Source organism: Lutra lutra, chromosome 12 (assembly GCF_902655055.1).
Source record: "Lutra lutra chromosome 12, mLutLut1.2, whole genome shotgun sequence".
In the NCBI taxonomy this organism is placed as follows: domain Eukaryota; kingdom Metazoa; phylum Chordata; class Mammalia; order Carnivora; family Mustelidae; genus Lutra; species Lutra lutra.
Genome location: NC_062289.1, coordinates 71,488,698 through 71,508,939, shown reverse-complemented (window position 1 = coordinate 71,508,939; position 20,242 = coordinate 71,488,698). Strand labels below are relative to the sequence as shown.

Here is a 20,242-nt window from a genome sequence, read left to right as displayed (position 1 = left end):
TCTCCTTTATCACTTTTTCCCCTACTTGTTGGGAGGTTAGATGTTGTTTCACCGAGTTGAGGAGTTTGCTTCTTCCTCAAGGTTTCTCAAGATGACCAGACTGCTTCAAGCTGGCCAGTTCCCTCTTGCTGTAATTCTTGCTCCCACTGCTCCCTTGTGTTCATTTCTTGCCTCCTGTTTGCTGTCCTCTTCCCCCTTCTCTTCATACACTCACCACAAAGGGTGCAGCAACCTTTTACTTAACCATGCAGGTAACAGAGGGTGGAGGGGGTTTCACATTGCTGAACTTCTTAGAGCCCCTTGGCCATGAGAATTCTCTCCGTGCCCGTGTCCCTCCTTAGTTCCTAGCGGGTTGCTACACTGGGTCCTCTCTAAGTCCAGATCTTCTCTCCCAGAGCCCCACTCCCTGCCCCTCACCCTCCTGGACCACTTACCTACCCTTCCTCTGTCACTGTTCTCACCTTGCCCGGTTTTTCTCCCTGGACTTCTTGTTACCTGAACTCATGGTTAAATCTGCTTACTTGTTAACAGTCTCTTTCCCAGTAAACTCCACAAAGGTGTCCTGCTCACCAAGGTGATCTGAGGCTGGGGCTGGCGCACAGCAGTGAGGACAACAAGGAGTGAGTATTTGTCGAACAAACGGGTGAATGCTGGCAGCTGGGTCCTCAGTGGGAACATCTACCTATCAGTCCCATTGCAGCTGATGCAAAGAGGAGGAAGAGAGGTCTCCTGGGATCCCAGCTCCACCCCAGGTGCCCTCCCTCTGGATTCCGAAGGGCCCCCCACCTATGGCTGAAAAACTGGACTCAGGGGAGCACGTAGATTAACGTACTAATGTTTTTAATACAGTCTGATCAGATCAATTCACATCACCAGGTCAACCTGGGCCTGCTCACATGTGACACAGCCGAGGTACACGATGTCCCCACCTGCCAGCTCTCCTGCCTTCCTGGCTACCAACAACATTGAAACCCCCTATATCTCCCTGATCAGACTGGCATTTTTAAAATTTTGCATAAAACTATTTCTTCCATAGACTTCAAACAATCAACTAGCCAAGTTAATTATGGTACATCTAAACAGAGTTTAATACTAACCCTAACGTGTGACTGCGGTTTACAAAGAGCTCTGTATCACCTGGGATAGCTTTCAGTAGCAATTCACTACAACTGGTCCTAAAAAATAATAACAATAATAATAATAATTAGAGAATTAAAACCCAACAGCAAGTTGAATGGTGAAAATCACATAAGAACTGGAATTTGGGGTGGGGGTGTCCTCAATAGCTGAGCTTGTCCTAGTAGCAAAATGCTAGCCTCCATGTAGGGCTCAGAGAAAGGTCTGGGGCCCTCCAGGTCAAGAGTCAAGCTCAGGGGCTCTCAGAGGGCATTCACCCCATGGTCCATGGGATGCTGTAGGCTTCCAGCTTCCTTGAAAACAGTTGGGCATCTGTATTTGTGTAAGTGGGTGGAGACCCTAGATGTGGTTTCTCTTGAAGGATGTGAGAAGGGGGAGGGGACCCAAATCACCGCGGTCCCAGAATGCCATCAGGTGTGGGTTTGGGATTGGGGTCACTAAGAACTGAGCACCAGAAATTCCAGCTTCCGCCCATTAGAGAAACCGGGACTGGTGTTGCCCTGGAGGCCTATGTAGTGTTTTCTGCCCTTATCCCATACCAGGTCTCGCAGATATTCCTGCAGAGTATCAGATGAGAATCTATTTCTAAAGACCACTGAGGGGGATGGGTGGTGGAGGGGAAGTGGGGGGTGATAGGCTGGGGGGAAGGGGGAGTTAAAAACGAATAAAAATCTCTCAGCTACAGAACCCAAAGACATTACTTCCCTCCGCATTCACAGCATTTCTCAGCAGTCCCCGGTGGCCATTTCCGTGGGGACACAGCATCTGCCTCACTTCCCCTCAGGCCCCATGGGTTGCTGGTCAACCTCAGGATCTACTAAAGATGACGCAAACGCTGACTGAACAATCTGAAACCCAAAGGACTCGAGGAGAGACATGTTCTGCTGGGGAGAGAAAGGTGAGCCGAGGGCAGGACCCAGGTCCCCCAGGGGGCCCCCAAGGGCCCGCACATGCACCTTCTGGATGTGTTTGTTCAAGTAGGACTTAGAGCGGAAGAAGCTCCCGCATTCAGGGCAGGGGTACTTCTTCTCCCCATCAGACTCCATTTTGTTTTTGGGGACTGCCATGTCACAGGAGAAGGAGCCATTGGTGCTCTGCTTCTCGGGCGTCTTCAGGTCACTGGCGTCCGAGAGGTCACCATAGGAGTCGGAGCTCTCAATCGGATCCTGATGTGAGCATTTCTGGCCTTCTAGGAAAAAACAAAACACATAGGAGAGATGAGGCCGGGCTTTGGAGATGCCCCCTCCTGGAGGGGTCGGGAAGGGCCAGCTCACAGGCCTGTGGAGGGCAGCGGATGGCCAGCCACCACCCTGGCAGAACCCCCGGAGGTTCAGCTGGTCAGTCTGGGAGCCTGGTGTGCCTACAGGGGTGAGACAGCAGGGCCCTGGGGCTGCCAGCCTCCCTCGCCGCGGACTCTTCATGCAGGTGCACGTGTATCGCTCACCACCATCTCAGCCTGCTTCAAGGAAGAGGGTACGGAGAGGGGACCTCCACTGCTTCCACCCAGAACAACTCAGAGACCCCCCCAGTTCCTAGGTGCTCTGTTGGCTGCCCTTGGGGGTAAGACGGCTGTTCTGAGGATGCTGAGCAGGTACAGCAATGGCCTGACCTCCACACCAGACTAGCTGCGCCCTAGCAAGGCAGAACCAGAGCCTAGAGGTCCTCAACCCGGCAGACCCCCCTGGTGGCTGAGACCAAAGCCAGTCCTTTTCCCAATGCTGCAAACACAAGCCCTGCCCTCACCGCCTTCCTGCTGCCAAAACCTACCCAAGGCCAAGCGGCCAAAGCATAGAGATTAAAAAGCAACTCTGAACAACTCAGTCAGCTGACTCTCCCCACGCATGGCTCAGGACAAGCTGGGCCTCGAGACAATCGTCATTGCTCTGCCCTGCCCTGCCCACACTGCAGTCCACCGATCAGCAGCTTCCTGCCTGGGTTCAAAGAGCCATGCCGGGAAGGGAGGTCTGTGATGGGAGCGTGGAGCATGCCATCTCTGCCATCTGCCAAGCCCCTGGCATCATCCCCAAGGCGACAACGTGAAATACCACAGAACAACCTGAGACAACAAGTGAAGGTGGGGCCTGGGGAGCTCTCTGCAGACCAGTTCCAAGTCAGAGGCAGTCACGTAGCTCATTTATCGCCATGCATCTCAAAAACGCAGCCAGAGGCCCTCCAGAAAGGGCCGCTCACAGCAACCAGTCACCTCTACAGAGGGGGAAGCCAGTCCTTGGCTCCCCCTTGCCCACAGGGTAGAAGGAAAAGAAAGCATTCAGCCACAGCTCCACACCATCCTTAAAGGCCACAGGCTACGGACAGGCCCAGAGTGACTCATCATGCAGGGCTTGTCTTCAGCCTTGGGCCCGGGGCATCCCTGCAGGGCTCCAGATGGTGGGGGCTGGCCAGGAGCAAGGGAGGAGGGCTGGGGAAGAGGAGGCGGGGGCTGGATCTTGGCAGTGCCCTAAAGCTTCACTCACGGCCCTGGAGTGAGATACCCACTGTGACTTTCGTCCTGGAGGCCACTGCCACTCAGATCTCAGAGCCTCCTTGAGGCGGCCAGCAAGCCGGCAGCCTTCCCGCCTCCCCACGCCCGGCCCAGCGCCCCCACAACACAGTCTGCGCAGAGAAGCAAAGTGCAGAGCAAGGGGTCGCTTGCCTTTGTTGCCATAGGTCCTGGCGCAGTGGAACGCTGCTCCCCCATTCGGGATGGGCTCCTGGTGCCTGGAGACCTGGGGAAGGGGAACACCGTGGTGGGTTTTAACATGGACCTTTAAGTAGGAGGCAGAGGAGAAACCTAAACAAGACAAAAGGAGATGAGATCCCGCGGCCAGCACAGAGATACCTCTCTGCTTCCCCCATGCCTCTCCTCTGGCCGCTCTGGCTAGCACTCCCAGGTCAGCTGCACCTAGAAGGGGCCCCCTTGTTGGTTCAAAGACGGATGCAACCACAGAAGCCACCTGGCTCAGGATAGGTGGCACTGTCCTCTGATCGGCTTCTCTGCAGAGCCCGCTCTGCAAGGTTGCGGTGGAGGACTGAGGCCGGCTGGAAGCGTGGCCTGAGATCCTGCTCCTGCCAGGGCTAGAGGCCAAACGCCTCTAGGCTTGCTTGGTGCCTCAGTAGTGAGTGGCTGGAGAAGATGTCTCACAGCCCCAGGTCAGCTGCAGAGACCACGGCTAGAAATGTCGTCAGAAAAGTCATGAGGCTCAAGGGCAGCCACAGGATGCCAGCCAAGAGAATGCCTGCGCGACACGTGTAAGGTAAACTGCACAACAGACCAGACGGAGGTAAGAGGAAATCCCGAAGGATGGCCTCCAGAAGTCTCCCTTCTTCTAGCTAGCAGGACATGTTCTATTTTGCTACTTTCTCACTTTCAGAATAACTGGATTTAATAACTCTTCAGACCTTCCGAGGAACAACAGAAATAGCAAGTTACGCTAAAGGGACTCAGTCAGATCTTATTCGTGGTCATCTTTCTGGTTGGGTTTTGGAGCAGCCGTCGGGATCGTCTTTGTCTTTACTTTGGAGGAGGCGCCGTCTAGCCCTCTTGAGGCTGCAGCAGCCCAACCCAGAGGCTCCGGTCAGTTGGAGCCGGGTGGCGTCTCAGGCAGAGTAGATCTTGGGCCAATTTCCACACCAGCCACAGGTCTGAGGGCATGAAACCAGGTAGGCCAGTCAAAGGATACGGACTTGGGTTTTGCAGAAAGTTGTGTCCTCCAGCTCCACCGTGGTCGAGGCTCAGAACATGCCTTCAGCAGGAACTGAAGCATTTTAGCATAAGGTCCGCCTGGAGCGCTAGGGCCCTTTAATCTACTCCAGATGTGGCTGACACATTCTCAAGTGCTTTTATTCCCCTTGAAAATTACAGTTCTAGGATAACAGTGGGATCCACTCTTAACAGGTCAGAGGCTGCGGAGTACTGTATAATGTCTGCATAAGACTTATTTTTTAAAAATCCGATTTGTCATGGCCTTTCAAATGCTGCTGGAACAGTAATAAAGGTTCACTTTCAGTAAGTGCTAATGGTGTGCCAGGGCCCAGCACACTGCATGCATTCTTCCGTAGAACTCCCCCAGCCACCCTATGAGCTAGAAATTGTGAGTACACCTATTTCGTGGATGAAGAAACAAGAGGGCTGGTGAGGTTAAGTAACTTGCAGTCACACGTGCAGCTACTAGACGGCAGAACCTGGGCTCCAACCCCAGGACCCTGTGCCACCATGTCCTTAAGCCGAGCAGACTCTTCAGTGGGCCCTGGCCCTGGAACCATCCCTTGAATTTCAGCGGTAGGTTTGTTATCATCATTTACACTTCTGTGCTTCTCTGCCATATTGGTGGGTTAGAACGGCAGCTGCTAGCAGACAGGAGCTAACCTGTGGAAATCTTATTCAACAAATACTCCCCTGGTGATGGCAGCTGGTGGTTTTGGAGGAAGGGGGGACTGAGTGAATTTTCCTTTCATTCCTGATGCAGCTACTTTATAGATTAGGCTGGTCCAGTTGCTGGTGTCCTGCCCTGCCTAGCACAGCGAGTTGTCCTGTGCTGGGACCAAGTAGTCTGCCTTGGGCCAATCACGGGGGACAGACTGGCTTAAAAGGGTCCCATACAAGCATCCCTAAGAGGGAGGCTTCAGTCAGGAATGAAGGGACAAGCCAACAGGAAAGGGGACCTTAGCACTGCCCCTGGGACTGGTGCTATGACCCCTGGCAATCAGCATAAGGTATCACAACTTTCCAGTGACACCATGACACCACTTTGGAAGGGATTTTCTTTTGCTTTTGAATCCCTGTGGAGCTTCTGAAGTGGTGTGAGGCCCTCTCCACGGTGTACCAGGGCAGGTCCACTGAGATTAAAGGGAACGGGAAAGGAGGGAAGGGGCACCAGGAATTATTATATTTACTCCCTGTGGGAAGAGATCTACTAGGGGAACAGAGCAGATGCTCAATGAAAATTTGCTGTGTTTTCCTGAAAAACAGTCTGAGGAACACATGGCTGGGTCCTCCTGACTTTACCCCAGCTGCAGACTGTACTAACTATAGCAAAACCACATGGCAGGGTGGTACGAGTGGATCCACAGCTGCCACTTAAAGCCCAGAACTTAAACACAGAGCCACTCAGCAGCCAAATGTTAGGCTAAAACAGTAGTCGAAATTCTGAGAAGAATGTATCTTTGAAGCCAGAAATGTTTAGCCGGAATTCTGAACTCGCCTGCCCATTCACCAGATTAACCACGAACCAAAGAGGCAGCGTGATCCAGGCACCAGAACAACGAAGACAGTGAGCACACACGTGACTTCACTACAGCCAACAAGTCGCCCTCCCTCGCACTCCAAAGATGAAGAATTTACAACCAAAGCTACTATTCCTGCACTGCATTTTCTTGCTCGGCACACTGCAATTTGCACTCCAGAAGCAAATCTCCTCTTACAAGTTTCACATCCACCCAGGGGTCAGGGACTGCTTTCTTCTTGTCCAAACCCTGACGGAGTCATGCCCAACAGAGCTGTGCTGGAGGGAGGCACTAAGCAGGTTTGTATCAGCTCAGTCCAGGGCGGTGGCAGGCTGTCTGTGTCTGTGACTGCCACAGGTAACAACTTGTGTGCTCACCTCTGACCGTGGAGAAGGCTTCTTCTACCTTTAAGCGTTGATGTTTGAGTCCTTTTTTTTTTTTTTTTTTAAAGATTTTATTTTATTATTTATTTGACAGAGAGAAATCACAAGTAGGCAGAGAGGCAGGCAGAGAGAGAGGAGGAAGCAGGCTCCCCGCCGAGCAGAGAGCCCGATGTGGGGCTCTAACCCAGGACCTGGGATCATGACCTGAGCCGAAGGCAGCGGCTCAACCCACTGAGCCACCCAGGCGCCCCGATGTTTGAGTTCTAATGTTGTCTCCATCAAAGGCAGATTTCCAACAAGCCATCCCTCTTTCTCATACCAGTACATGTGCACATACAAAGACCCTGCTATGGAAATTTAGAAAGTAAGGAAGAAAATCATGGCGCTCAACCAGGTCTTTCTCTCCTTCCCACCGTTCAACTCAACTCATTTCCTGATTTGCAAATGAGACAAGCTTTTCTAGCCATCAGAACTCCTTCCACTGCAAATAATCTTCCTCTATGGATGGTATGCCCCACAGTCCGGTACGTCTCTAGGACAAAGACAAGGTCATCTGTCTCAAATGTGTGGTTAAGAGCCAGCAGGTTGCCTCTGTTCTCTCTCGTGCTTCATGGCGAAGAGTCATTTGTGTGGCGAAGAATGGCAGATCTGCAGTAGTGAAGTTGTTGCTACTGAAGGGGTTCAAAAGGCACTAGATCCAGCCGCAACCATCTCACCATCTGGCCGACACCAGCCTTTGCTGGAACCCTTATGGAGACAAGTACATTCATTTATTTTGGCACCTTGTCCTGTATCACAGCCTTGGTGGTGGACAGGATGAAGGATGACCCAGAGTTTTCTGCATTCTGATTCTGGGGTCTTGATGTCTTTGGTATCCCTATCCTCTTCCTGGATAAACCACCTTCCTCTTCCTCTTTTTCTTTTTTTCCTTAGGAGTCATCTCCTCCTACTTCTGCCCAATAAATGAGTCTTGAAGTAGAATCCTGTTCCTTCTCTTCTGATACAGACCAAAATTGTTTTCTCTTCCTTCTGTATGCCTAGGGAGGGCCGGACCAGAGCTCTCTTTTTGTTTTCTTGGAGGAATGGGACTTCCCATTCTGACTCTGGGACCCAAAGGGGTTTAGCCTATGATCCAGATCAAGGCTTGGCTTTACTGAGAAAAGGTGGGCTCTGGTTTGACTCTTCTGGCTCCCCCAGCCCAGTCACATGGCCTATGGCTGCTGCCCAAGTCATGACGTACGACAGTAGTTGGCTTTGCCACATCAGCTGTCTCCTAACTGGGTCGACTTTCCCTGCTGTTCCCTGCTGTTCCCTGCTGTTCCCTGCTGCTCTCAGCTCCTCTTTCCTCCTGAGCTGGGCCCCCCCGGGCTGTGGCCCTGGGTCTCCCATCCAGTTTTTGCCCCACTCTGCAATCTGAGCTAGGCTCTGAGTTTCACCATTAACATCCTTCTCCACTCTCACTGGTTTCCTGCCTCTGGTCTCTGACCTCAGTTCTCAGATGGAGAACCTCAGGCTTGAAAACTTGACCAAGCGCCTGTGGACAGCATGTTGCCAGTTTAGTTATTTATGAGGCATGGGGGCGGGGGATGCTCTCAGGAAGCCAGGTTAGGATGAAGCAAGATAAGAAACCATTTTTTTCTAGAGCTGGGGCAGCCACGGTCAAGATGGTCAGCCACAGCCTGGTAATTCCCTGTGCGCACAACCTCGTTGCTCACTCAGGGGAAGCTCCTGCCAGAAAGGGTCCGACTGACACGTCAGAAAATAGGACAGACGCTTCAGAAGTTTTTATGACTGCCTCCCCGCTCTCACAGCAGGTTTCCTGGTGGTACAAATACCAATATCCAGTGGACTTCGTGGCAAACCCCAGGTGTGCAGTCCCAAGAAAGGCCCCAGCTCCAGGGCACCAAGGACACCCAGCGACCCTGCAGTCTCTCTCCACCAGTGGCCTCAGGCCACATGGAGACAGCACAGGCCCCCAAAGGTGCCAGCCAAGGACTGCAGGGGTGTTGTGCTCCAAACCAGAGTCAGTGAGCTGTGTCTTTCCTAACATGGTTATAGAGTGTAAGGACGGGACCTCCCAAGTGTGCAGCTCCTTGTGGGGAGTTCAGAGAACTTTCACCTACCTTGTCTCCTGGGATCATCACAACAACCCCATGAGGCGGGCAAGGTGCGGGTGTTCTTAACCCCTTTTAAGTGATGAAGAAACTGAGGCTTAGAAAGGGGAAGGGAGAGCTCAAGGTCACAGAGTGTAGGGCAAGGCAGGAGGGCAAGTTAGGAGGGGTGTGGACTAAACCCTGGGTCCCCTGACTCCAGTTCAGTACTCAGTCCACTAAGCCATACCCAAGACTTCCAGAGGCATCGGGACAAGACTGTCCCAGGAGAAAGGACTTCCCAGCAACGTCCGCACCTGGCCAAAGCAAGCGCACCGTGCAGAAGCATCTTCGCACCCACCACAGACGGCTGCCCCGACCACCTTCAGCATAGATCCGGCGCAAGCCTCCTCCGCAGACACTGTGCTTGCACGGCACAAACCTTAGCCCTCCAACCACCAACAAGCCCTGGCGGCAGCTCAGGGTTAGGCCTGACTTCATCAACACAGCACTGGGGCCACAGAGCCAGACTCCACCTAGGCCAACCTCGGCCTCAAGCACGCTGTCCTGCTCAGAGCACATTCCACTTTCCTGTCTCATCAAGGCCATAGTCTACTTGGGTTTGGGCTCTTTTCTGACCGTCTGTTAGAAACTTTCTGCCCCTTGTCCATCTCCAGACTCAACCTCCTTCCTTGGTTGTTGAATTTCACATGCCAGTGAATCAGCCAGCAAAAGCTCTCAAGCAGGACCCCCTTTTTCCCCACCTCTTGGGGCCTAACGACTCTCCCACTGACCTCAGGAGTTCAGTGGTGTCTACGAAATGTATCCATCATGCCATCTGTATAGCACATGTGTTAACGAGCCCAGGCTTGGAAACCGTGCTCTCTCCTTCCATTCCCACTTGCTGTTCTCCTGGGAACTCCTATTCCAAGCATCCCAAGGACGGGAAGGAAGAGGTGGGGCTAGCTGGGCGATGAAGGTGTTTATCGTTCAGTGGGAAGGGAGGGCCAGCCGTGCAAGGAGTGGAGTCTGAGGCAAGGTGATCAAGACACCCCTGGCCTCCCACACAAGCTCAGGCCCAGCCCCTGGAAGTGAGGAAATAGCAGGGAGATTACCTCGGTTACAGATACTGCAGAAGTTGCTGGGCCCCTCGCTGTGCTTCTTCAGGTGGTCTGCCATGTACGCTGCCCGCAAGTACTTCCCACACACCTGGCAGGGCACCTTATCTTCATGACAGGCCAGGTGGGAGCGCAGACGGTCTCGAGTGGCAAAAGACGCATTGCAGGTCTGAGGGCAGAAAGGAAAACAAGATGAGGTGAAAATGGGCATCACATTCCTGACTCCCCACCGAGCACACCAGGAAACAGAATCTGTTTCCCGCCAACGCAGGGAATCTCTGTGTAAAGAGAGCTTCACATGTGGCCCACGCTTCCTCCCCAGAAGGCAAGTAAGCTGCTCTTATTTCCAATGATGCCTCCTCATGAGACCCCTGAGTTGGCCACCACAACGTGCCCAGAACATGGCACACTAGGTGTCATGCTCCTTTACAAAATGAGGATGAGGCATTTGCTCACTCTTAAACAAGAAGAACTGACTTCAGTAGCACCGACTGTGAGTGAACGTATAGAAGGTAAGTAGGCATATGAATAGACTCCTGTCCTCCGTCCTGGGTTTTCCCTATTTGCTTTGTACAAAGAATTCAATTTCTCCACTTTATTCAAAAGTGATGTTAGAAAACAAAATCAAAAATCAAACGTGAGGGTGCCTGGGTGGCTCAGTTGGTTAGGCGACTGCTTTCAGCTCAGGTCATGATCCTGGAGTCCCGGGATCAAGTCCCTCATCGGGCTCCCAGTTCCATGGGGAATCTGCTTCTCTCTCTGATCTTCTTGCTCATACTCTCTCTCACTGTCTCTCTCTCAAATAAATAAATAAAATATTAAAAAAAAAATCAAACGTGCCATTAGTCTTGGCCACAGGGAAACGGAAAGGAAAGGCAGGACAAAGCACAGAGATAGCTCCTTATAATATTCTGGTGTTTGTACTGAGAAAGCAGCCTATAAAATGATAATGTCAATTCTGCTAACGTGAGAATTAGCAGAGAGAAGGAAGGCCACATGATTCAGGAGCATTTGTGGGACATTAAGCTGGGGAATTGCTGGTAATAACAAGAATGATACCACCCCACATTGATCGAGCGTGCATTCTACGCCTGCCTGGCATACGGGCACTCATCCTTAAGTCCATCCTTACAGGGGCCCTCCGAGACAGGCCGTGTTATTACCCTCCAAGAGAACGTGGCCATAGAAAACCATGGTGTGATCTCAGCCAGATCCCAGGAGCGGATGACTCAGGAGCTGAGGGTCAGCACCGGCATCCTAGGAGGCAGCCTCAGGTCCCCAGGCATTTCCTGTCCCTGAGGCCCTGACTCAGTCTCAGTCCATAACCTCTCCCCCAACAGCCCTTCTTCATCTGAGGGCTTGCCCAGGCACCCTAGCCCTGGAGGTCACAGAATGTCAGGGAAGTTGTTGGGGGAGTTCAGTCTGGAGACTTTCAAAACTATTTTGGTTCCATGGAGATGTTTCAGAGGTTCATGTCAAATTTGACTCCTTTCTCTGTGTGTGTGTGTGCTTACTATTTTAGAACTCCTACAAGAAAGCAACATTCACCTTTAAATGCGTTACAGCGCGAATATCAACCCACTGAAGAAGACCCACCACCCCATTTACTCAGTAGAATGGAGGTGCACCTGCCGTCTGTTTGACAGAGGCACCTCCTAAGATCCCAGGACCTCAGGGTAAATGTCTGATCACCGTCACCATGTACAAATGTTTATATCCTTACCGTATACAGTCAAAGCAAGTAGCCGGTATATGGGATACTGTCTTTGAGGCTAAAGACGCTGCGGTTCCTACTCCAGTCCCAAATGTCTGTGTGCATCAGGATATGCTCTGCTGCTTTCAGTCATCATCTCTAAGTAACTGCTACCCATTTGAACCAAACACCTTACTGCTAATGAAATACTGGCTTTATCTGTTTTATCCACTGAGTTGATTCATTTGACAAATGAGGAAGCTGAGTTTGGAGAATGATTGGCCCCAAGCACATGACTCAGCTACTAGATGAAGCTGTGGTCAAAACCTTGTCGCTGCCAGGCCAGCAGCCAACATACCCTCCCGGCTTCCCTGAGGTCTTCCTCCCTTCCCCACTCCACAGCTGGGCAGACAGAGGCCTGAGGAGATCCAGGCTGGCTGGGAGGTGAACCAGCCCCTGAGCCAGTGCTCTTCCCATCTCCAGACTCAGCTGGGATATAGCTTCTGGTGACGGAAAGGTACTGATGCTTCTTAACAGTGTGTGCGGTGGCCAGGACTCCCCTGAAAGGGAGAGGTGACAGCATTTGTGCAGAGAAACTGGAGCACTCAGGTGACTCAGGAAGCATCATGGGCCCTTGGTCTCCTGGCCACGGGTGGTCCCCTCCTCAGTCAGGGACCTCTTGACCCAATCACAGATGACAGTGGGGGAAAAGTTCCATCTTCCACCCAGCCCACCAGCCCTGTAAACCAGAGCAAGGGCTTCCAAAAACACCCCAAGGGAGGGGGATGCACCTGACAAGTTATCTGGGGATAATCTGCCAGCTTTGCCAACCAGTGACCTGAGGACGAGCCTTCCAACGAGAGGCAGTGTGGGCTATGCCTAAGAAGTCAAAGGAACCAAACATGGGCCAGGTTTAAGAAAATGCGGTGAAGGCACACATTCAGAATTTTCGGCGGTCCCTGGGAGAGGCACCACTAGGGGAATGTGAAAGCAACGCCTTGTTTCTCCTGCCAACCTCCTTTTGGGGTCTATCCCTTAGCACTGCCTGTCATACTGTGCTACCTAAAGATAACAGACAGACAAACCTCAATTATCCACAAGTGTATTATCCATTTGAGGGATTAGCTAGGCAAAATTAAAATCCCAGACCAAGCCGACTCCCTCCCCCCATTGATTATTTCTCAAGGAATGAAAGCTAACTTTAGCCTGAACAAACATAATTAGGAATGTAAATCTGCCACTCGGAGGGGGGAAAAAAAAACCAAAACCCACAAACACAACAAAAACTTTCACTGTATTACAATGCCAAGCTGGAGTTGGCTTCTCTGAGCCAGAACTGACCTTTCATGGCTAAGTCCCCAAGGTTTTCTGGGGGGGAATTGTTGAAGTGTACAAGCCCGAGTCTAGGCCTGTCAGAAGCTCAAACAACACAGAACATGAAGAGCCTGGTCACACGACACAGAAGAGTGGCCAAAGGAGAGACAGATCTCAAAGGGGACACTTAGAATCTGTATAGCGGGACCACTCAGGAGAAAGGCACTTCTCATCCTGGAGACAGAGAGAAGACACAGCGACCCTGATGGGACAAGAGTGAGCCAGGACAGCATGCTCTGATCACCCTTGATATTTGGAATGGCTGCCATCTTGGCCTCGGCCCTGTGCCCAGGCATTGTTGTTAGAAGCACACCTGCCAGGTCCCAGCCCAGCAACCCTGAGCTTGGGTCTCCTCTGGTCTTCCCCACTCAATACTGAGTCTCAGCCATGCTCTCTTCACCCCCTAACAATTTCTCCCCATCCCAGAATGCCTAAAGCTTTCTTCCCTAAGAGTTGAACAGCTCAGAAATGGGGCCCAAATGGTATTGGGGACACTAGCGTACACCCAACCTTTGGTGGCCTTTGAAGTCTGGCAGCCTGGAGGTGGGGGGAGGGGGTGTGTTCTCAAGCGGTCTTTTTTATAGCCCTGGAAAAGTCCAAGGGCAATACATGGAGGCCCAGTGCCATTGGCCTCACTGGCCCCTTTCTTCTTGGGAGTGTCAGGCCCCTTGTCCTCACTTCAATTCACTCCTTCTCTAATGAGCTATCCTCCAGCCCAAACCACCCCAACTAGCCCTTGAGAGGTGGGGTCACTAAAAGTATGGGAGAGGTCTTGAGTTGCTCTAGTCTCTTGGCTTCAGGCTGAACTCCATGTGGGGGAAATGTCCCAGCCCCACTGTGGCCATTAAGCCAGCAGCGGCGCCTGAGGCATCTGAGCCGGTTAAGGACACTCAGGCCAAGCCCCGAGGAGATTTGTGTGTCACTGACAAGCCTGAGGCTTCATACCCCAACATTCAGATGGTCTTTTCACTCAAGCTGTGGCACCAGTCTCTTTTACTGGCCCCTTCTGTCATCTGTGGCATCAGGAAAGGTGGAGAGGTATAACCTGGGCCCAGCTCTTGTCCAGGGAACCAACTCCCATAGAGCCATCTCTTCACCTCTCATGCTTTCAGAATATACACCATGCCAAACAGATGCCCCCGCTGTTTAACCAAGCGCTGACACACTGGCCAGCCTGCCCAGAGCAGGACAGCCAGCGTATCTTCACCTGCTGGGTCATCATTACGGGAGTTCTGGCTAATGGGGCTGGAGGTGGGGCCAGCAGGTCTGTGTACTGGAGGGGCAGGGTAGGGCGGGGGCGGGGCAGGAGTAGGCTCCCTACGTACACCGAGGGACAATGATGTCAGTGTTATGACAGAGACCAAGGACAAAACACACAAAGCCTCAAATGTTAGAATGAAAACTTTTATCATCACTCCTGTTATCCCCGCGGAGGCAGCAGGGGCTAAAGGGCATCTCACTGGGATCCGGGAAGGGGCAGGGGGAATCTACATCTGCTTTATCAGCCCCCAAAGCCATATATTGGGGTGACCCAGTATAAAGCTACTGGTTAGTCTAGTTCCTGAGCAGACCTGCTAGTAAACCTCAAAAACAAAGAAGTTGAATTCACTAGCCAGAAATGAAAGCGGGACCTGTCTGAGTGGGAAGGGAAGAGGGCAGCATGGGCTGACCCAGCTGGAGTTGCTCCATTCTCCTCTGGAGGGGAATTCACCCCTAGAGTTGGGGAAGGGGTGGCCAAGCCCCATTCTAGAAACCCCACACCTTACAGGACGTGATGCTAGGAGAGGGGAAGCTCGTAAGCCCATGACTTGGTTGTTGGGAAAGCACCAACCTCTACAATCACCCAGGCAAGGACAGATACCCAGGGGTGCCATCTGTTAAAGGGGGAGAAAAAGGCAAGAGAACCCAGAAAGAAACCTGGAGGGTGTGGGGGGGCCCAGAAAGGAGCTCCTTACTACCCCTGGGGTCCCTGAGCTGGGAAAGACTCCAAATCACACAGGAAGGAGCTGGGCACGGTGGGCAGGAACCATTTTGCTGGCCTCTCCCAAAAGCAGGGGTCTCAGAGCAACCGCCATTCCCATTCCCCTCCACAGAAAAACCTTCTCTGGGGAGGTCCAGGCTAGCCTACAGGCCACTGGGTAAAGGCCCGGCTGCCCTCTGAGGCAGTCCAGCCCTGCCTCAGATATCCCGGCGGGGCTGGGCAGAAGAGAGCGCTGCTGGAGTGTGCTGGGCCCAGGTTTTCGAGGGCTGGGAATGATTTTTTTAGAGAAAGGGAAAAGGCGGTGTCAGGAACCGAATGGGACGACCTCCACAAAGCAGGCTGGGCAAAGTCCCATGATGGCAGGTCGCTAGGAAGAGATTCCAGGGGCGGCAGGCCGCTGCTGCTCCCAACCCACACCTGGAAAAAGGGCAGAGAGTGCAGGTTACCCCCCTAGGCCACCGGGCACGACCCCACTGCCCTCTGGGCTCCTCCTACTCTGCCAGGCTGCTCAGCACACTACCTGGGAGTCAGAATGTGCTCTGTGATTAGAGAATCAGAGACAGAGAGAAGGCAGCGAGGCACAGATGGATCCCAGCATGCCCACCCAGGGTCGTCGTCCTTGGGGGGAGGCCACCTAGCCTGGCTGGCTGTGAACACTGTCCACACCAGGCCCCCTCGATGCCCGACTTACAGCACGTCCATTCCTCCCTGCAGGTCTCCCTGAACCCTCCCTCCTTGCCACCAACAGGACAAGAGAAGCAGGTTACCCTACCAGAGGCTATACCAGAACCCCACCACTGTTTCCCCCTCAGACGGCAGGAACTTGGCACTGGAAGGGGGATGGTCAAGGAGAAGATAGAGGTGTTTTCCATCCACACAGGAACGCTCAGTGGCCAGGAGAGGACATGCAATTTTCTGGGTACCACAAGGCCCCCAGATATTGCTGAAGCAGACAAACCAAGGGTAAGAATCTTGCCCAGCCTTCCCTACCCACTGCTACACAAAGAGCTCAAAAGGAGAGGAAGCCACCTTCTTCCCCAGTCCTCAGAAGTCCTGGCTGTTTGCACACATGGCTCGGGATGGGTTAAACAGGTGCCAGTGCTCAAAGAATGAGACCGTCCACTCTCGTCCTCCTACACTGTCATTCCTACTGCCATCCCTCGTGCCCTAAGCTCAAGGAACCCAGGTCAGGCTGCCTGGCAGACAAGGGGAAGCACTATTAGTTGGACCACCAGGAGCTCTTCACAAACACTTCCCGCTTCCCGCACCACGGTGGCTCCTGCAAACTGCTGGGAACCAGAACCTAGGCCCAATGGGGAGACAGTGCCCCCAGGACGACACTCGTGCAATGTGGCCCACCATCCAAGGAACTGGCAAATGCCAGGAGAGGAAAGCCAAGCAAAAGAGCAAAGACAGAGACAGGGTGGGAACCAGGACCCAGCAACCAGGAGGGAGGGGACATCAGCGGTGGGGGGGAGGGGGCTGGGGGGAAGAACAAAGGAGAAAAGCAGACGGAGGGTGGAGGGACAGAGGGGGAGGTGTGCAAAGCGGTGGTGGTCAGTCAGCCGGCCCAGCACACATATCAGCTGGCTTGTGGCTGGGCTGTGAGAACAGCAACATTCTCTTTCAGCCCATCTCTGCTCTGGCCCCGACCCCTACCTGACACTTGTGAGGCCGCTCAGAAGTGTGCACCTGCTTGATATGTCCGTTCAAGTGATCAGGCCTGGAAAAGAGAACCGAGAGAGACTTTTAAAAAAAGAATTCAAAAGATGGGACCACAAACTTGGCGAGACTCCCCACCTATACCTGCACACATCAATGGAGAGGACTCCCTCTTTCCCATCCCAGCATGACAAAGACAAAGTCACCACCCAGCTCCATAGGCCCAGGCCTCTCTACCCCGGTTTTTTTCTAGAGGGGGAAGGGAAGTGAGTGTTTGTCTCTGACCTTGCCTACCCATTCCCCCCCCTCCCCTGCCCCAGCTCAAATGATTTCTAGGACCAGAAGAGGTGGCTTTAGAATGAGACAAGGCTGCCTTACTGAAGCCTTTCTGGGAGGGGATATGTGTGACTCATTGTCCTTACTAAAGCCCCTTAGAAACTCAGTATTCCCCTCCCCCAGCCTCTCCCACCAGGGCAGCCAATGAATGCCACCCGGATGGAATTCACTCCCCAGAGGCCAAGGGATAGAGCCTTAAGTCCCCAGCTGGGCTGGTAAACCAGATGCCCGCCAGAGCAGGTGGGCAGGGGCTGCCTGACCGGTAAGACTGGTTTCTGGTTGGGGCCCCTCCAAGGGAGTTCTCCATCCGTAGGTTCACATACCCACAAGGTCCTCAGTATCCAGGCAAGTTAAAACCAGCCTTTTATTCTGAATATTCTCTTAAGAGGAAAAACAAAACAATCTTCTGCTCCCAGGCAAGTTCTCAGTTCCCTAGCAGGCTCACTAATAAGTGAATCTAAAAAGACATTCTGGCCCCCTCCTCTCTGTCCTAAAAACATAGAGGGTATCTGTGGGTCCAGTTAGGCTCTGGAGCCACCAAGTCAGAGCAAATCAAAGATTCTGGCGCTAAGAGATTCTGGGTACAGAACTCTGTGCCCCCTGATCCCATGAGGGTGTGTGTGAGGGACGAATCTTGAGTCTGCCCATCCAGGATAGCTAGTGCTCTGTGGGTGGGGGTGGGGGGATTTGGTGGCACGGAGCATAAGGAGTCCCAGATACACTTGTTTCAGTCCCTCCCTCAGCAGCCATTCAAGCAGGGAAAGTCGCTGGAGGAAAAGCCTCCCGCCCCCAAAGGGGGCCCCACGCCTGGTGCCGGAAACACAAAGGGAGCCCAGGGAGAAGAATGGTGAGGCCCGGTGGCTGTGGCCTGAGGAATCCAGCCCCTTCCCAAAAGGCCCAAAGGAAGACAGACAGTAGGGCACGCCTAGTGCCACAGAACTTCCCTGTGGGAAGAGAAAGCAGCTCTTGGCCACAAAACCAGGGCCATTAAAATTCTCTTCCCAAACCTGTTATAGCCCTAGAGGGTCAAGTGACTCCCACAAATCCCACACCCCCGATCTCAGCAAGAAACTGTCCTATGAGGCAGAAATAGGATAAGTCATGGGGTAGGGAGCACCATTCCTCACCTGGAGAAGCCTTTCCCACAGCTCTGGCAGATGTAGGGCTTGCCCACCGACCCGTCGTGGGATCGCACATGATAGGACATGCGATCTTTTCTCTTGAACCGCAGCCCACACACTGGGCAGGAATAGGGCTTCTCCCCCGAATGGGAAAGCTTGTGCCGATTGAGATGGTACACGTCACGGAAGATCTTGCCGCAGATCTCACATGCCACCTGCTTCCTGGTCCGGCTCCTCTTTCGGGGGCCGTCGGGGTCCTCAGAGATGGGTAGCCCATTCTCACCCAGCCTCGGTGGAGGAAGGTCGATATAGCCCAGCTGGAGGCTGGTGACACCATGCTGGGCCTCATGCTGCCGGAGCCGGTTGGCATCAGTGAACACCTTCCCACACAGGCCACATGGAAGGATGCCCGCCTCCCTCAGGCCCCCTGGGGACCCGAACATTGAGTCCAGCAGGTTGGCCTTCCTTGGGCGGCCCCGGCCTCGCTTGCCAGTCAGGGGAGGGGCACTGGATGCCACATTGGGGAATGGGGAAGTCAGCAGTTGGGGGGATAGGGGTCCGGCCACCATGGGCAAGCGGTCCACCCCAGGTAACACAGGCAGGGAGGCTTGGCTCGCAATCGCTGCACCAGCAGCCCGGGCTGCCTCCTCCTCGGGCTGCATGCTGCCTGCGATGCCATTGCTGTTGGCTGCCAAGGCTGCCCCGTTGGTCATGTCCAAAGGGAAGCCCAAGTCCGAGGTTCCAGGGGGACGAAAGAGCATGATGTCTGCCCGGGCAGGGGGCACCAGGATCTGCACATTAGACTGTTTGATGACTTCCTGGCAGATCTCAATGACCGACCTCATCAGTAGGAACTTGGCAGCCGTCATGAGCTCGGGGAAGCTCTCCAGGCGAACCACGATGCGGGAAGTGTAAGCGAAGTCCAGGATGTCCCCGAACACCTTGGAGCTGATGGTGTGCATCTCCAGCTCCCGGCTACCCCCAGCCCCGCCGCCTGGGGCTGCCGCTGCGCCCCCCACGTCAGCGGGACCCCCGTCTGCAGCTCCGCCGTCGCCCAACTGGGCGCTGAACACCGACTCAAAGTACTCGCTGCAGGCGGCCAGCACCGCGCGGTGCGCTGGGAAGCTCTCGTCGCCCACCCGCAGGAGCACGTCGCAGAAGCGCCCGCCGTTTTTGCGCTGCTGGTTCAGGTTGTGCAGCATCTCCGTGCTGTGCCTGCTCACCTGGTAGGTGTAGCAGCCCGATGGGCCGCAGGAAGCGTCGTTCACCCGCTCCATGGCCGCCGCCCCCTCCCCACAAACCGGGCCGCGGCACTTGCCCGCCCCCCTCCCTTCCCCTAGGCAGCGAAAAGCGGGGCGCAACGGACGTATCTACACTCCCCACACGTGCCGGCCCGGGGCTCTGTAGTCTCGCAGGTGCGCCGAGCGCACACGCACCCTGCCCGGATCGGACTGTCTAGACGGCAGGGCGCACCACCTCCCACATAGCTGCCCCCACCCCTGCTGGACTGAGCGCTCCTCTCTCTTCTCCGCCTGCCCGCCTCCCCTCCCAGGTCTACCTCCGGGGGGGTACGCGAGCAAAGAGGTGCGCCCCTCCTGCAAACGCGCCTGCCACCTCCCCTCCCGCCCGCCAGGCGGCGCCGGCGCGCAGCCAAAAGGAGCGCGCGCGCGCGGGGAGGAGGCGGAGGGGTCTGCCGCGCAGGCGTGCGCGCGCGCGCCGCAGCTTTTCCCGGGCCCGCTGGGGGCGCGCGCTGCGTCCCCTGCAAAGCGCGAGCCGGGGCGGGGGCGCCGGAGCGGAGGAAACAAAAGGCGAAGGCGGCGGCGGTGGGGCGCGCACGGGGGCGGCAGCGCGGGCCTGGTCCCGGAGCCTGGCGGGCGGTGGCGACGGCGAACGCTGGAGCGAGCGGGCGGTGGCAGCGGCAGGGTGGGCCCTTCCCCGGGCCGGGCGAAGGCGGCGGCGGAGCGGCGGCGCTGCGGCCCCGGCCTCCGTGTGTTCGGAGCGGAGGAAAGATGGCAGCGGCTGCACTTCCTCTTGCACTTTCACCCCTGGGGGGAGGAGAAGGAGGGGGCGATACCAACAACACCCCCCCCTCTCGCTTGCAGGGGAAAAAAAAAAGAAACGGCG

The 20,242-nt window shown here is 54.5% G+C and overlaps 1 protein-coding gene across 6 annotated transcripts; it reads right to left on the bottom strand.

Annotated features, from left to right (window-relative positions):
• Positions 1–821: 821 nt before the first annotated feature.
• Positions 822–19,407, bottom strand: PATZ1 (POZ/BTB and AT hook containing zinc finger 1). Of its 6 annotated transcripts, none has more exons than XM_047697465.1 (5): positions 18,125–19,407; positions 16,659–16,722; positions 9,949–10,120; positions 3,791–3,928; positions 822–2,326 (listed from the first exon to the last, which is right to left on the bottom strand). In XM_047697465.1, the coding sequence occupies exons 1-5, from the start codon at positions 19,393–19,395 to the stop codon at positions 1,908–1,910; spliced, it is 2,064 nt and encodes a 687-aa protein (XP_047553421.1). In that variant the 5' UTR covers positions 19,396–19,407; the 3' UTR covers positions 822–1,907. The 6 variants fall into 6 exon arrangements, with proteins under 6 accessions (XP_047553421.1, XP_047553422.1, XP_047553423.1 ...); XM_047697466.1 differs by having other exon boundaries at positions 822–2,323; XM_047697470.1 differs by having other exon boundaries at positions 2,156–2,326; positions 3,791–3,863.
• Between the last annotated feature and the right edge of the window lie 835 nt (positions 19,408–20,242).